This window comes from Carlito syrichta, unplaced genomic scaffold (assembly GCF_000164805.1).
Source record: "Carlito syrichta isolate Samal-C Ts95f unplaced genomic scaffold, Tarsius_syrichta-2.0.1 Scaffold310924, whole genome shotgun sequence".
NCBI lineage: Eukaryota > Metazoa > Chordata > Mammalia > Primates > Tarsiidae > Carlito > Carlito syrichta.
This window is the reverse complement of record NW_007255020.1, coordinates 49,724-68,224: the sequence shown is the minus strand read 5'-3', so window position 1 is coordinate 68,224 and position 18,501 is coordinate 49,724. Positions and strand designations below refer to the sequence as shown.

General features: G+C 43.3%; 1 protein-coding gene across 1 annotated transcript in view; it reads right to left on the bottom strand.

Annotated features, from left to right (window-relative positions):
* The window catches only part of KIF6 (kinesin family member 6), a 99,456-nt gene that overhangs the window by 34,852 nt on the left and 46,103 nt on the right, over positions 1–18,501 (bottom strand). Inside the window, exon 3 of the mRNA XM_021717757.1 lies at positions 11,836–11,886. Within this exon, the coding sequence (XP_021573432.1) occupies positions 11,836–11,886 (51 nt within the window). The remainder of the gene's footprint in view (positions 1–11,835; positions 11,887–18,501) is intronic.

Sequence of the window (18,501 nt, the reverse complement as noted above, 5' to 3'; positions counted from 1 at the left end):
TAGACCTAGTTTAAACTCATTTAAAATTTTCTACGGTATTCCATTGTATGACTATAATCATAGCTACAGGTCATTTATCCACCCCCTTACTGGGAGATCTTTGGGTTGTCTCTTGTTTTTACTTTTGTTTGTTTGTTTGCTATGATAATAAAAAGGTTACGATGAGCATCTCCTTAAACATGCATGTGACATCTTCTTGAGTATATGCTCCTAGGCATGGAATTGCTGGGATGTGGGGTTTGCATATCTTCAGCTTTACCAGATATTGCCAGAATCATCCTCAAATGGTTGTTCATAGACTTTAACCATGCAGTTTATTTCTCCCTTCTTTTCTTTTCTATTCCCCCGCCCTTTTTTTCAATGGAACCTGCTCTGTTCTGACTTGGAGTCACTTACTCACAGCTTTGCCCCAAAGTACTCCTACATTAGATATCCTGTGTGAGCTCCTGGCTCTTTACAAGAGCTCCCTGGTGATCTCCCAGATAGATATTGGTATTTAAAAAAAATACCACTTAAAGCTTTTTGTTGATTATTTAGAACACATAGCACCCATCATTTGTAGTTCAGCACAGTGAACCCTGCTTTCCTGTTGGTAGGTCTTTCCCAAACTCATCATTAATTTCTCTGGGGAGATGGGAAAGACGAACCTAGTTTCATTACATTTGCAACAGAATGTTCCTGGGAAAAACCAAGACCTTTCTAGGGCTGAGATTTGCCAAGCACAGATGGTGATTTTTATCATGTGTAAGAGAAAGAGAGGACAGATGGAGGGGCCAGTAATAATACATTCCAGTCTAGCAGACAAAGTCAAGAGGCTAGAATTTTGCCTTCTCTATGTTTAGTCAAATGCCTAATTTGTTCAAAGTAGCACACGTGATGTCTGCACATTTGCATGATGAAAAAATGGCTCTGGCAGCTGGTAACAAGATCATCAGTGATCAGGTGCTCAAAGAAATAGATAGCCTCTTTTGGGGCTTGATTGCATTTTTGCAAGAAGGAGTAATCAATGGTGCCTGTGAGCAAGTGTGGTTAGAGAGATGTAGTGATTATGGATTGTGATGACCTTCACCAACTATGCCAATTAGTGCTGGTAGCTCAGAACCTATGGTTGGCTCTGTGGCGAGGAATCTGAAATAACCTCTGCTTGCTGATGACTTGATCTTATATATATAAACCCAAAAGACTCATCAAACAACTGTTAGAACTGATACATAAGTTCAGTAGAGTTGTAGGATACAAAATCAGTATACAAAAATTAGTGGCATTTCTATATACTAACAACAAACTGTCCAAAAAAAATTAAGAACATAATTCCATTAATGATAGCAACAACAGCAACTAAAAACAAAATACAGAAAAAAGTAGGTATAAATTTAACTAAGGAGGCAAAAGATCTATATACTGAAAACTATAAAACACTGATTTAAGTGGGATAATGTCTGTGTTCATGAATTGGGAGAATTAATATTATTAAAATGTCCATACTACCTATCCACAGCAATCTACAGATTCACTGCAATCCTTATCAAAATCCTAATGTCATTTTTTACAGAAATAGAGAAAACAACTCTGAATTTCATATGGAACCACAAAAGATCCTGAGTAGCCAAAGTAATCTGGAGCAAAAAAGAACAAAGCTGGAGGCATCACACCCCCTATTTTCAAAATATACTACAAAGTTATAATAATCAAAACTGCATGGTACAATCATAAACAGACTAATGGAACAGGATAGAAAACCCCAAAAGTAAACCCTGCATTTACAGCCAATTGATTTTTGACAAAGGTGCCAAGATTATACAATGGTGAAAAACAGTCTCTTCAATAAATGGGTTGGGAAAACTGAATATCCACATGCTGAAGAATAAAATTGGATGCCTATTTCACACCATATACAAAAATAAACTTAAAATAGATAAAAGGCTTAACTATAGGTCCTGAAATTGTAAAACTACTAGAAGAAAACACAAGTGAAAAGCTCCATGACATTGGCTTGGGAAATAATTTTTTGGGGGTATGACCCTGAAAGCACAGGCAGCAAAACCAAAAATAGACAAAGCTCTGCACAGCAAAGGAAATGATCTACAGCATGAAGTGACAAACTACAGAATGGGAGAACATATTTGCAAATCATTTATTGGATAAGGGGTTTACAGTCAAAATATGTAAGGCACACCAACAACTCAACAGGAAGAAAATAAATAGCCCAATTAAAAAGAGGACAAAGGACTTGAACAGACATTTATCGTATGAAGAGATACAAAGTGGCCAACAGATTCATGAAAAAAATGCTTGACCTTACTCATCATTAGGGAAATGCAAATTAAAATTACAATGAGCTATCACCTCACACCTGTTAGAGTGGCTGTTATAAAAAAGATGAAAGATAAGCATTGGTAGGATGTAGAGAAAAGGGGACCCTTGTACACTGTTGGTGGAAATATAAATTAGTACAGCCACTATAGAAAATAGTAGGGATGTTCCTTGAAAAACAAAAACTAGAACCACCCTATGATCCAGCAACCTCGTTTCTGGGTATATATTTGGAGGAACTGAAATCAATATGCTGAAGACATCTGCACTCCCATGTTTGCTGCAGCATTATTCACAATAACCAAGACAAGGAATGAACCAAAGTGTCCATTAACGGGAATGGGTAAAGAAAATATGGGATATATATATACAATGGAATACTATTCGGCCTTAAAAAAGGAGGAAATGCTGTCATTTGTGGCAAAATAGATGAACCTGGAGGACTTTATGCTAAGTGAAATAAGCCAGGCACAGAATGACAAATACTGCAATGATCTCACTTATATGTGGAGTCTAAAAAAGTTGAACTCACCGGAGTAGAGAGTGGAATGGGGGTTATCAGGAGTGAAGTGGGAGGAAATGGGGAGATGCTGGTCAAAGTGAACAAAGTCTCAGTTGGACAGAAGGAATACGTTTTTGAGATCTTTTGCGCAGCAGGGTGACCATAGTTAATAACAATGTATTGTATATTTCAAAATTGCCAAGAGTGAATTTCAAATATCTCACTACAAAAAATGACAGGTAGGTGAGGTGATGAATAAGTTAACCACCTTGATTTACTCATTTCACATTGCCAACGTATATCAAAACATCACATTATATCCCATACATATCTACAATTATGATTGCCAATTAAAAATAATATTTGTAGCGCGATTTATGTTCCTTTGAATAAATTCCCAGAAGTTGGCTTGCTGGATCAGAGGGTGGGCCAATTTTTAGTCCTTTGAGAAAATGCCACTATCGCAGACACAAAAAACCGGGTACTGCATGTTTAAGCAGGCCCTGATTACTGGACACACAAGCACAAAGGTGGGGACAACTGAAGCTGGGTGCAGCTCAGGGAGGGAGTGGGGAGGAATAAGGGCACACAACTGCACACTGAGTTCTAGGGGGAGAGAGGGCTTGCTAGAAGTCCAAACCTCACCTGCACGCAATTTACTTATGGAGTAACTCCTCACCTGGACCCCACAACTCCAAAGTAAAAAAATACATATTAATTTTGAAAACAAAACCAAAAAAGGCGGAGAAAGGACAAAATCCGTTCTCTCTGAGCTGGATCATGCGTCTTCTCCCGCCCTTGGACATGGGCACTCCTGCTTCTCAGACATTCGGACTCAGATTGGGACTTACATTTTTGGCTCTTCTGGGTTCCAGGCCTTCAGGTTTGGACTGGAACTGCATCACCAACTTCCCCTGGCCTCTAGCTTGCAGACGACAGATCATATTAGCCTCCATATCACATGAGCCCAATTTCTCACAGTAAATATCTTTCTGTATATCAGTATAGAGCCTATTGGTTCTGCTTATCTGGACAACCCTGACTAATACACAGGGTGAATGCTCTTTTTACTGAACCACAGTTGCCGTTCAAGACTGGCACCAGGGCTGACAGAGACTCCTGTTCTGGTCTCCTGAATGGCTGATGAGGGAGCCGGAATCGGCTCAAAAAATCTGAAGCCTTGGAAGAGAAGTGGGGTGGGGCTTCTTTTGATTCCCAGCCTCTCTTTTGAGCCTGGAAATCTGGCCGAGGACTTCGTGTCACTGAAGCTGGCCCTATATTCACAAACAACTGTGAGTTAGAATCAACCTAAGTGGTGACAGGTTATCACTAGTGTTTCAGAACTTCCTGAGTTCTTTTGAAACTAACTGAGATGTCAACTCAGCCTTTGGGGCAGCTGCTTCCTTTACATTCTACCTAATTCCAAGGAGTCAACATTTTTATCATACATTTCTGAGAGGATCAAGACATCTCTAATTCATCCAGGTGCTTGCATGTCTTCGCACCAAGGTTGCAAGTGTTTCTGCAATTGCAAAGAGGTAACACTGTAGCACTCATGTGTTAGAGATTCACTTGTTCATCCAACAAACAGTCAGACAGCGCATGCCAGCTGAGTCTCAGGGGCTGTGCTGGGGATCACCCGGCCCAGTGGCTTCATTTTACAGATGTGGGAACCTAGGCACCGAGTCCTGTAACTGCCGGACACGTCTTTAAAGCAAAAATGTGATAGCTTTCACTGATTTATTCAGGAAACGCTTATGGAGGACCTTTACAGTGTGTCAGTCATTGTGCTTGGTGCTGGGGGAAGGAGGATGAGAGATTACATAATGACTGTCCAGTGTGACAAGTTCCATCATGAAGGTGTGTGCAGAGGTCTGTGAGTCTAGAGGGAGCCGAGATAGCTTTGGGGAAAGGAAGTTTTGCCTCTTGGCCTTTGGAAATGTTTAAACAAAGTCACAAGTCTGAAGGCAGGAGGATGTATTAAAAATTGCCAGACTCTTTCTTCAAACACAAATTTCACAAAAAGACAATCAGAAGTTGTGGCTGAACTGTAATGTGTGGAAATCTGGTGACCCTGTCGTTTGCACGCTGGATCCCCTCACTCTCACCTCGTGGTCCCCAAAGGGCTGTGCTGACCATGTAGGTCCAACAGAACCCATTTTGCAAAGGGCTAGGCTAGGTGATGCTGGGAGGTCCCCTTCAGCTCTGTCTCAGTCCGTGGCTTCTCTCCACATCCTGGGATTCCTGGCTTCACACAATGGATCATACCAGGCACTCTGTGAAGCTTGGGGAATAAAAGGCGGACAGACTGGACTTTTTCTTCCTCTCAGCTTTGTTGTCCCCAGGTGCAGAATTCCAAAATGCATTTCAAGATTCAGTCTTAAGCAATTTTACATCAAATGGCAGAAAGTGGCATCAACAGCCGAGGCCTGTCTTTGAAGAACAACAGGGATGCCACAAGAGGTCACTGTAGGAATGCTGGTTGGGGAAAAAGAGCGCCTCAAAGGACCGAAGGACGACAGTACAGTGAAATAGGAAGTCATCAGTTTTGTGGTCTCTCCCCACCCTCCTTAAGGCCCCTGCAGGGGATCCAGAGCTGTCTCAGCCTGATTTCCAGGGTCAGGTAGGGCACACTAGCTGGTGGCAATCCAAGCCACAAGGGCCTGTTCTTGGGGGCTGTTTTTGTTCAAGAAGATCTCTGTTCCTGCGGCAGTGAGGGAGGTGGAGGGGGAGGGGAGGAGGACTCATATATCCAAGTAATTGTGAGAGAGACTTGACACCATTTGAAGCCTGTCAATCTTATGTTTGTGGATATTTTCTCTTTATTTATGAATCATGATTAGTATTGCTATCTTCTAAATCAGCATATGAAACATACCTGCAAGTAGAGGAAATGGAATGCTCCAGTAAATTATGTTTTCACAGAAGTTGGGTCAAGGGATAAGTGCAGAGAAGGTGTGCTGCTTCTCAGCATGCATTGCTTGTGTCAGGCATATCTGTAAACTTCTCTAGGGCTGTGACCCTACCACAGAACGAAATAATGGACTGACCAGTTACCCCCAGGGGACCAGGCCAGGTCCATGTGGTGTGTAGTGGAGTAGGGGGCTCTCTGGGGCAGTCTCAGATCTAGCTGGGCAAGATCTAACTGGGCAATGTCAGCCGCAGGTTTGCTCAGAGTCGGCCAGGAGGGCTCTAGGGTCCTCCTGGGTTTGGGCTGGAAGTGTGTGCCCCCAACAGAAAAAAACCTAGTGTAGGTGTGAGGTGAAGGCTTGGGGTGGGTGAGTGGGGTGGTACAGATTATTTCCTCACCCGTCAGTTAGCCAATGCTGATAGACTTGAGTTAGTCCTGGGAGCTTCTTTGTCCTAAAGGCCTCTTTGAGCAACACTTCCTTGCTCAAAAATGTTCAGTGGCTCAACTGTCAAGCTCAGGTTCAAGGCTGCCAATGAGCTGACTCAGCCAATCATGTGAGTCTGTCCCTTAACTATTTCAAGTCATCCCTCCCAAGACAGCCTTTCTTCCCTACACACACACACACACACACAAACACACACACACACACACACACACACACACACACCCCCCACATGCCGCATATATACATTCCCCCCACACATATACACACCACATAATATCATAGACACATTCACATGTGGGATACATACCACATATACACATTATATAGATCAACACACATCACACACACACATACAAAATACCCATACCACACATACACCACATGCCACGTATACACACCACACACATACACTCAGTAAGCAAAAAGAGAAGCAGCCAGACTTACACAGTTTACATATACACACACACACATACACACACACCAACTAACTCAAACTATTCCCCACTCTTCCCCGTGATTATGAATCCTGCCCGTTTTTTAAGACCAAGCCTGGGCCTGTGGTCTTGATGACGGCTGTCAGGGGCCACTCCTTCTGGTAAATTCCCAAAGCTCTGATGACCTGTCCCTTTCACCTGACACATTTTTCAGGTTGCTTGGTAGGGTGATGTACCTTTTAAATTTCAACCACAGGCACTTTGCTAGAGTTTTGATTGTGAACTAAACAGGATCCAGTTCTGACCAAATATTGCTTAGAAGAGATGTTTGAGAGGGGCCACAGCCCATGTTCCTGGGGCTGGATTCTCCCAGTTTTATTCCTACCTTGTGCAACCATCAGAAAGTAGAGTACCTGGATCCTATTATCTGGGCTGCTCACATAAATGCTTTCTGTGAGTTATGCTTTAATGCCAGGCCTCTAGCTTTTATAGAGGGTCGATACAAGAATCATCTGGTTGAACAACATTTCGGTATCTTTTGTAAAATTGCAGTTGAAGACATTGTTCACTGTGTCACTCTGTGTCCTTTACACAAGGATCCACACGATAAATTCTGGCTTGTATTTAGTTCCAGGAAGAAATTCTATTTCTGCAGATAAATTAGTTAGTATGCTTCCTGCTGTCAGAAAATGAAAACTATGTAACTCTGGCTGCTTCTCTTTTTGCTTAGTGGCTAGACAAGAGAGAGCCGAATTTATTGCCTGTGTGTTGTAATTTGCTCAGCTGTGGGGTCCAAAAGCACTTACGCCTTCTACTTCTTTTAAATGGACTTATTTTATTTTATGTTCAAATGTCTCATTGTACTTTTGCAAGATGTGTGAGTCTGGAAGTCATCTGGGGAAGCATTCACTTGGCCATTGATTTGGCCTATTTATTGTTCATGCAGGCTGCTAGGGATACAAAGATGGATTTGACTGCACCCAGCTTTCTAGGAGCTCACATTTTAGCATGGAGAATTGCCATGGAAATAAATAATTACAAAACAAGATTGCTGCTCTCACAGAGATGCACGAGGTTGGAGGAAAAGCAGACTTGGGGGCGAGGGGCCAGGGAAGTTTTCATCGAGGAGGTCAAGGTTGAATTGGTTTTGTGACTATAAGAGGAAGAGGACAGAGATTGGGAAAATTTATGTAGCTGAATCTGAAGCTTAAAAAAGGAGTTATCTTTTTATGCATATGTCCCCTCCTCCTGCTTAGATTGGAAACTCCTTGAAGGCAGGCACTGGGTCTATTCCCTTCTGTGGACTCCATGACTGCCTGGCAAAGGGCTGAGGGCAGTGCAGAGTAGTGGCTGGAGCACAGCTCGGAAGGCAGGCTGCTGGCTTTGCATCCTTAGCTCGGCTACCTTAGGCAGGTTTACTTACCCCCTTGTGCTGTAACTGTAACATGAAGATAATAGAGGTATCTACCTCATGGGGATGTGAGCATTAATGAAGAAAATACACCAGAGAACTTAGAAGCATGCCTGGCACATAGGAAGGTACTAAAGAACCGTTTCCTGCTGGGCCTCATCTGCATTATCAGCAATACTGTGCCATTTAGGGTCGATAGTACAAGAAAGGAATCAAAATACACCCAACTGAATTCAACGACGCATGCTCAGCTCAGCTAGCTGTATTCAGTTAAGTTAGCATCATTTGCAAATGATGCCTAATTTTAAAATAACATTGCTTTATTGTTTCCTGAAATAGTATGTGGGAGTCAGCCCTCCTCTAAGTCGTTCAATGACTTGTTTATTGATGGTGTTCTTAGAACTGATTTTTGTCTCTTGAAAGACACCCCTCACCCCACGCTTCTGACGGTCACACCTAGGGGGCTCACAGGTCACAGTACTTCTCCAGACTCATTTTTGTCCTCATTACTTTCTCTGTCCACTGATTTTCAAAAGGACCAAGATTTGGTAGATGTTTGTTTCCAGACGTGTATGGGGGGAGATGGAAGTGTGGGGGGATGGTAAATAGAGAACCATAATCTGGATTTGCAGCCAGGAGAGAGTAGAAGAGCACCTCATAAGAGCACATGCACGCACCCTCACCCCTCATAACTGGTCATGAAGGGGCCATCCATATGCCAGTGGTGTATTGGTAAATGTTAATCGTCGCTCTCTGAAAACAAAAAATACAAAGAAAAAGATGCCCATATATAACATTTGTTCATTTTCTTGGTGTAAATACTCCCACCATGGCTGATTTTTTTTTTTTTAGTTAGAGTCTCACTCCATTGCCCAACTGGAGTGGTGTCACACTCAGGGTCACCCCAGCGCTGACCTGCTGGACTCCGGAGATCCTTCTGCCTCAGCCTTCTAAATTCTAAGCACTACCAAGCCCGGCTAATTTTTGATTTATTGTAGAGACAAGGTCTCACCAAATTGCCTGGGGCTGGTCTCGGACCTGTGGGCTCAGGCAATCCACTCGCCTTGGCCTCCCAAAGTGCTAGAATTATAGGCTGAGCCACCAAGCCCGGCCACCATGGCTGATTTTAAGCCACCAGTGTGATATCACTAAATGTAGACTTGGGAAGAGAGGCATGGCACCACACCATTATACAATATTTTCACAATACTGACATAGAGGATGTGAGTAACCTCAAGAACACATATAATAGTAAAATATAGTAAATTGACTAGGAAGTGGTGAATTTTGAGTACTTGTCAAAATTTATTTGTTTTCTGATATAATTTATTTAATTGTAAACTTTTATACTTTAATTTTAATGAAGCTTTGTTTAGCAACGGATCCCCAGATTCCTGAAATGCTAACCATGGGCTTCTAGGCTCCGGTCCACCACTGGGGTCGGCTTCCCATCATCAGTCAATGATCTCTTCCAAATGGTGCCTCTCACGTCACCACTAGATCTTTGCCCTCTTGGGACACAGGATTGCCTTTGTACCAATTTCCTTGAGCATATGTCTACTTATCCATTCAGAGACATGTTCTTATGCAAAATATACGAGAAAGCCTTTCTTACTCAGACTTGCTTATTAGTCCCCGAAAACAAAACAAAACCAAGCCAACCACACATCTTCATGGAAACTTAGGGACATGCAGGCAAAAGAAAGAAACCATAGCAGAGGAATACTTAAAATAGAGAGTGAGAGAGAGTGAAGAGAAGTAGACAAAGGAAACAGAACAAAAAGGGAGAAGGGAGTACAAGACACAGAGAAAGAAATGGAAGGGGGCATATCCTGTTGCCTTACTCCTATATCTGAAGAACAAAGTACAGGTCACCAGGGAGTCCAAAGGTACTGAGCGAATTGTTTTCACTCTTACAGGAGCCCTTGGTCCTTGCCTTGGGCCCCAGTGCTGACCTGAAGGGTGAGGGTTAAGGCCCTATAAACAATCTATTGTGTGGAGAGTTTTCTTTCCATGAAAAGAATTCCCATCCGAAACGTGGCCACCTGGGACACATGAGTACTGGAGGTTCCAAATCCCCATCAGACAACCTTCTAAGGAGTTTAGACGACAACATAGCATTTAATCTCAGGATGGCAGCTGGGAGATGTTAACACTTCTTCTCTAATTGGGATAGTATGCTTTTAAAATAAATAGGTATTTCAAATGTTCTTAATTAGACTTCCAGCCAGAGTGCTTTCCGTTTGAAGTTGCTGATTACTTCAGGCAAAGCTGGGCCCTGCTGAACCTGACACCTGCTGTAATTCAGAAGAAGACTCGCAGGGAGATGAGCAGAGGAATTAAGGCACGAGCCTGTGATGGAAAACACGCAGCAAGTCTCCAAAGACCCAGAGTGTCTGTCCTGGCTGGCTTCTGAGGACTTTGCTGCAGACTGAACCAGCATCATGAACGCTGGAAAAGAAGCCAGATGCTTCAGGACCAGGTAGCAGCCCTTAGGGATGACTCCACATCCAGAGACCTGCCCAGGGCGAGCGTGGTATAGGACACAGAGGCCCAGGAGGTCACCTTGGCACAACTTTCCAGCAGAGGTCATTCCACCTTCCTGTGCCCAGCCCAAGGAGTTAGGGCCCTGGGACAGCCCTGGCTCCTTATTGAAGGCACTTGGCAGGGTCTTAACTCCAAGTGTGTGCCCAAGGTTTTGGCAAATGACCTCTCAGTCCTCGGGCCAAGAGCGAGAGGCTCAAAGCTCCAGCCAATGTAACTTAGGCTTCCTTGTCCTGTTTCTGATGTAATCAGTAATTATGATATATGATCATTATTACTACTGCAACTAAACAACCAACCATCCTACCAATCCAAGTTTCTAGGGCCAAATGGGCCATCCTCATGACATTAGGGTCTCCTCCATTTCCCCACTCTTGACCCTGAATGCTGGACTTCTCCTATTATAGGTCATTGCAGGGCCCAGGCCATCTCAAGGGGAAAGCCTTTGTATAGAATGCATGAATTTCTTGTTTAATGAAAGCTTCAGGCTAGCTGGCGAGGAAACGAGGTGGTTTTTTCCCAGGCTACCTGCTCCACCAATCTCTTGGGAGCTGCACTCTCCTCCCAAGTGATTTCATTGCCTCACATATCAAAAGTTGGCATTTTCTGCAGCTGTCCACTGCTTAAAAGGGGCCAATGGCCTCTTAGAATATGACCATATTGGTTTAGTGTTTGCACTATCAAGGTGTTGAAGTGGGCTTGGTCATTGTTATGGGCCATAAACAGCACGAGGGCTGAGAGCACCAACTTTGGATTTGGAGGGAGCTGGGTTCAAATCCTTGTTTCAACACTCACTAGCTATGTGACCTTGGGCAAGTCACTGAATATCCATCATCTGGTAAAGGCACTTGCCTCTTCATATGGTCATGAGGATGACAGGAGACACTGTGCAGAGACAGGTCAGTAAATGGTCGCTGTTTTCATCATTGACAGTTACTGTTAAGATTGATTAGTGGCTCTCCAAAGCTCAGAGTAGGGCCCTGAAAAGCTGGGACACAGGGCAGTGAATTTAGTTGAGGGTGTGGGGGGAAGGTGCAGGCAGCTGCTGGAAGGGTAGGGTACCAGGTGCTGACACCAGGCACAAGTACACAGGCTGGGAAAATAGGTCCTACAGAGGAGGAAAGTTCAAAGAAAGCCGCACTGCTAGCAACATTGACCCGCCTTAACATTCCTGAGGATTTTAAATGGATTATCTTTCAGCTAGGTTTGGATTCCAAGACCAGGTCAGCTGATATTACCTTTACCTTCTTCCTGCAGACTCTATGTTGTACCTACCTATGGCCACTTGCTGTATATGCCGCTGGGTGATTTCTTCCTTCAGGTGACCTGTCAAAGACACAAAGGAAAACCACCAGTGAGTTTCTAATGGGCTGAAGGAAGACCACTGGAAGCATGTGGCAAGCTGAAAAAAAAAGGTAAAGTACGGGAGACAAAAGCAGGCATAGTTTCCACAAAGAGACAGGGAAGAGCTCTTCCATGGCCTAGATTGTGCAGGAAGGACAGGTTGCAAAGGCCCAGGCACTGGCACATAAGTGCAAACACACATTTAACCTTTGGATTCAATCACCTTAGCATTCAACTCTCTTAGTCAGTCAATCATAACCTTTGCTAGGGTCTTAGTCTCTGAAATAGTTCTGTCTAGTATTCATGAAACAGAAGATAGGAATTGGTCTTTTTATAATTTTTAAAGGTACGTTAAAATTGCCTTCTTTCTTTAAGCTATATAAAACTATGTCAAATAAAAATAGATAGTGATTTTAGCTGACACTCACCTTAACAGCTGACCATTTGGCATGAAACTTTTATAATTCTAGGTTGCATTAATAAAGATATGGTGTGCAAGTCAAGAGAGGTAACAGTTCTACTGTATTCTGCAGTGATGAGACTATGGTTGATATTTGTTCTGGGCGCTACTTTTCATAAGGAACATTAGCAAAATGGAAAATATTCAGAAGATGATGACTGGGATGGTGAGGGATCCAAAACAATGAAATATGAGAAACATTTAAGGTGACTTGAGACATTTAAATGGAGAAGACAAGACTTAGAGGGAGAGATGGTATGGAGATAATGGATGACTGTGAATATCTAAACGTTGTATATAGGTTCAAGAACAGATTTGTTTTTGTCTTATTCTTGAGGGTAGAAATCAAATGGAATGAATGCAGACTTGGGGCTCAATATGAGGATGAAACAGTTCTCATGAGGGCTGTCTCAAAATGGATTTAGTTGTCTCAAAATGAACTAAATCTCTTGGTAAAGCAGTGAGCCCCTTCCTGAAAGTGCTTGAGCAGAAGCGGGGTGACCTTCTGTTGGGTCGTTGGATGAGGGACTCCTGCCCTGGGTAGGACTTGGGAGGCAATGACCTCCAGGCTTCCTCCATCTCTAAAATTCCATGATTTGGTGCTTGAGAGACAGGTGAAACAGCAACCTTGGAGTTTGTTTATGTCCAAAGGCTCAGCACACTTGTTAATGTGTCAGTGCTGGCTGTATCGTATGTCCATATGGGAGAGGTGACCAGGTCGCTGGGGGATTCCCAGGAAGTCTGGGAACTTCATTGCTCCCTTGTCTAATATATTTCTTTCTTCACATCAAGTACATTCTTCATCTCTCAGGTCACAGCTGAACTGAGTATTCAAAAGATGAGTAGACAATGAAACTGTTACAGGAGACCTTGCGACTCATGGAAAGTTCTAGGGCACTCTTAGAATGATATGATTGGGAGGGGTGGTAGAGGGCATTCAGTTCAACTTTGCACCCAATTTAGGAATCTCTTCTTCAGAATGAAGTGAAAATTTTCCCTCTGACTTATATATATTCAGGCTGTTTCATTGATTAAGTTGTACAAGGAATTACTTATGTAGATTTGACACCTGCTTCCCTCTAACTCTCAGTTATGGACCTGGTCTATTCTCTGGATCAGCATAGAAAAGGATCCTCTCTCAATGGCAGTGAGGACCCTTCACACGTCTGAGGACTCTACTATGATCTTTTCACTTGGACTTGCCTTCTCTGGGTCCTTCAGTAATCCCTCAGAGGCCACTGTCTCTGGGCAAGTCATCATCTTGGGTGAAGGTCTGGGGTACCTGCATGTCTGGGCCTTGCCCTCCATGTGTATCCTCTGGAGAATATTTTGCATAGGGAGGATGACAAGCACTGGGCTGAGGCAATAATTGCACCCCAATTCTAAGTGGGGAAGGGTAGGAACCATAAGAGTGTATTGAGGGGGGTTAGGGAAGTGGAAATTTGGCCCAGTAACGAGTACTGGTGAACCTGGACCCAACAGGAAGATGACCTGACATCTGAGCCAGCCACAGCCACAGACAGGATCTCTTCCCCACTCTGGGCAACATGATTCTAACTGTCCATATCAGCAGAGTAAAGAAGTTGGGGGTATAAAGTTGGTGCTGGACTGAGACGCCAGTCTTCATCAAACATTGCTGAATTGAATTTTAAGAAAGCATCGCTCATGCATGTTCCAAATCAAAGGAGATGCTGCTATGACAAACACAACACACCATATTTACATCCCTCAGTTTAGAGTAGGTCACCAAAGGCATTTTCATTCTGATGGTATAGCAAACCAGTGACGACTTGGTTCCTTGCCTGTTTCCCGGGTATCTGGCACAGTCTCACACCATGAGCCTCTCCCATGCCTGGGCATTGACTTCCTAATGAGACTGGATGATGGTTTGCTTCTTTCGAGCAAGCACTGGGCTGCATTCCTCCCTGGGAAACTACCTCCTTGACAACAAGCTCCCCAACGACAGGTCTCCCTGACCATGTGCCTCCTGACACATGCTTCTCCAAGTAAGTGCCTCCCAATTCCATTCCTTGCCCACAGAAGATGCTCAACCTTCTGTGTCATGACATGACTTTCCTTGTTCCTATTGGAATGGTCAGGTTCCCTTTTCTCAAACTCCAGGGAAGCTCCCTTCCTCCTTCACTCCCTTCCTCTCTCCCTCCCTCCCTTCTTTCCTTCCTCTCTTTCCCTCTTTCTTTAGAATGACAGGATTAAGGATCCTCCACAGACCCTGGCCTAGGAAGACTGCTCATGTAAATGAAGTTGGGCATTGTGCCACCAGGACACCAGTTCTATAAACCCCACAAACATAAATACTTAATCTCAGAACAAGGCAGCCCTAGGGAACAAAAGATAGTTCTTTACTATGTTACATATTGATAAAGGCAGTTTTAAAATGTGTTAGTGCTGCTCAGTTTTGGTTAATTGACCAACATCTCCCACCACATGGTGATCTGTTTTTTTGCAACTTCCCCAAACAAACTTCCCAAAATAGCCTTATGACTGAGTCCTGGTTGCAGCTTTGAACAAAGCCATTCTTCATGTGCAGATAACAGCCTCTGTAACCCGCTGGATCCTGCAGCTCCACAGGTTTTGGCAAAAGAAGGAGTTGAGGGGGATTGCAGAATTCACCCAGCATGCAGCTTGCTGTCATTACCACGGTGATAAATTTGCTGGTTTTGGCCTGGGTTCCTGGACGCATCCCCATCCAGAGGTATGGAAAAGAGATGAAACGGAAACAGAGAACTCCCAGCCTGAGGCGGGAGACAGTCTGGAAGGGAAGCAGGGAGCCCAAATTGGGGCTGAAAACCAACAGAGCAGAGAAGGGGAGGGCAAGGCCTGCTTGTAGGAGATCATCGGTAATTAGTAATTTTTTTCTCCTGTAATTTACCACAGTGCATGCTGGAAACACCTTCTCTCCATTTCTGATTCATTAATTGATGGAGAGGGCAGAGCCTGCAACAACCCATGGGAGAACTCCAGAGGAGATGAGTGACCTTGAACATGAGCACGAGCAGGGCATGGGGAGGTAGTGCACCGTGCTGTGTGGTGTATGGTTTCCCTGTGACCAAGCAGTTCATAGGACAAGTATTATCATCATGCAGAAGCAAAACCGCATTTTTACATCAATATTCAGTCTTACAGCTCAAACAATTTTCCTTAAGCATCACGTTTTATTTTGCAGCATGCTAGCTTGTGATCTTTCACCAAGTGGAAGTTGTTTAGCAGGCCCAGAAGAGAGCTACTCATGTACAGGTCTCCCAGCATGGCTGTCTGTCGGCTGCACTTGCAATTTCTGAGAGTGGCGCTGTGCCTCACTGAGGATGTTTATGTCACTATCAAGCAATACATATTTATTACTCATCTACTATAGGTTAAGCACTATGTTCTAAGTGCCGTGGAATACACAGACTAGTAGAAGACTCTCTATCCTAGCCTAAGAAAGTCAGAGCAGAACAGGGATCAGCAGAGAGGTGATCCAACCAAGAAATTTGTTGGTGTTGTGCTCTTTCTTTTAAATGCTGGACCCATGGCTGACTTTGCTCCATCCTCCATCAAGGATGGTTTGGTTTCCTGTTGAGCCCAAGTCTGGCTCTTTAAAACAGCACTCTGGGCAGCTATGCCTAATTACTTAGAGTTGGACTTGAGATGAAGCAGACCTCTTTGCCACCTTGGTTATACTAGAAAAGAACTACACCTTTGGAGGTAGGACAGAGTTGAGTTCAAATCCCAACTCTGTTACTTCTTCATTGAGTGGGCTACTTAATGTCTCCAAGCCTCAACTTCATCATTTGAAACATGGAAGTAACATAATCTCAGTAATATCTGCTTTGCTACATCTCAAAGATTGTTTAGAGGAGCAAGGGATGATGTACCACAAATGTGATATACCACACTAGTTTTCGGTACTAAGGCATTTTCAGATATAGTGGAAGGATATGGCATAATTAAGATGACAGGCCTCGAAGGCCAAGTGATTGAATGTTAAATCAATGGTAGAGATAAATTTAGAGGAGGGAAGGAAAATGTAGCATTAGGAAAGGCAACAATACTCGAGGTGAATCAACCTGAGTAGACTCAGAAAAGAGCAGGGATGTTAAGGTGGGCTTGGGAAAGGCATCCAGTCAAAAAGGACTGTGGGACCATAGTGCAGAGGCCAGGAATATGCTGGCTTGGGACAGGGGCTGGAAAGAAAGGTTGAGTGGAGGAGAAGGGCCGGGGAGACTGAGTTGTACTCATACTAAAGTCTGAGGTCCTGGATAATTACTAGGGGCTCTGGTAAAATCTATTCTTGTGTTCAACTATATATGCTACTATAGTATCTGGGTAAAATCAAATTAAAATAAATATCAGTTGTAGACCTGAGGTGTGGGGAAAATACATAGAATATGTTTCCTGCTTGAGGGTCCTCTTTGAAATGGAAAGTCTAGTTAGAGGCTCTGAATTTAGGGTGTCGATTTCAACTGTTGCATGGAATGCCATTTTCTTTGTACTAACACAGAAGATCATGATAACCAAGAAGTTAGAACCCCAAAGGCTGTTTGTAAGATTATTTATAAAAACAATGGACCTGGGATAAATGAAGTGTGTAATTCTTAGATAGATTTCCAACACACAGGAGGATGTAAATCTTTTGAAGCCTTAAAATCAGTCATATTCCTCTTCTCCTTGCTAATATGTATTTCATCTGGCTTTATCCAAATTTGTTGGTGTACTTTGACAATCTGTTGAGGCAGGAAGCACCTCTTTTCACTGCAGCAATAGTGGATAAAATAGAAAAGAGAATATCAAGAAGACATTGCTGAATTAGATAACAAAGCATATGTCTGAAGACCAGAAATAGGACAGAAATGCAAGGTAGTGAGTGAAGCTGAAAACCTGAGCTTATAAAGCACCGGTTCCAGAAGCAGGAAGGTGACTGAAAGCGTGTTGTGCAAAACAGGAAGATTCGCAGTTTGAAGCTGCAGGTTGGAGTGAGACTCCCTACCACCTGGACTGCCAGCGAAAGGGAACTCAACAAAAGTGCACCAGGTGTTGCTTGGGGCTAGGCTTTCCATACCACTGCAAAACCCAAGGAGGGAGGAAGGTACAAGCGGCCTCTCTCCCGTTGCTAAGCTCAGATGCCCATTGACTCTGTACAGGATCGGCCTCGTCTCCGGAATTGTCAGGGAGCATCATTCCGATAGTCTTTATTCAAGCTGGTCCTAGATTGAGGCCCCAGAAGGTCTGTCAACCAGAGAGGGAGGAGCACAAAGAGAAAAAGAGTGAGAGAAACAAGATGTGTTTCATTAAAAATGAGTCTGCCCTCCAACATGACAAAATATATGAATAAATCGAATGCTAAAAAAGTTAGTAAAGTCAATAGATAGACTATGAATTAGTTACAGATGAAAGCAATTTTCTGGGCAGGCAGATAAAGACATTTATTGATGCAGAAGCATGGATGGTTAAGTTAATTTTAATCTTCAGGTTAGGGCACAACATCCTCATCATTCTGCGCAAAGCCTCTTCTGTATATATGTATATGTGTGTGTGTGTGTGTGTGTGTGTGTGTGTGTGTGTATAGATATAGGCATATATGCATGTATGTATATATGCACATATATATATATGTGTGTGTGTGTATATATTTTCTCCCCATGTTTCATGCCCCATGCCTATTCTCATTTTTCTCTACTTCCAACAGGAAGTAGATATATATCAGTTTGAGGTATATTCTTTTATTATATGTGTTCTTACAATTTGTGTTAAAGTTTTCTGGGTAATTTTTAGGCTGTGAAAATGACATTGTGCTATAGGTCTCATTCTGTTTCTTACATACTCATTGGTACTGTTTTTGATATCTACCCATTTCACTGTGTATGCATATAGTTATCAGTTTCTAACTGCCATATACGTCCCACAGAACATATCCCGACATTTTACTTCCATTTCCTGATGGTTGAACAGCTGGATTGTGCCCCCAACCTCCTCACTCCCACTAACACAAACAATGCTGGGATGGTTGTCCTTGAGCATACACTCTCATAAGTCTGTGAGAAAATTCCTCTGCTGGGTCTTAGCAAGTCTGTATACTTAATTTGAGTGCTGCACTCTGTAATGATTGTACTAGTCTGTCTATATGCCCAAGACAGACC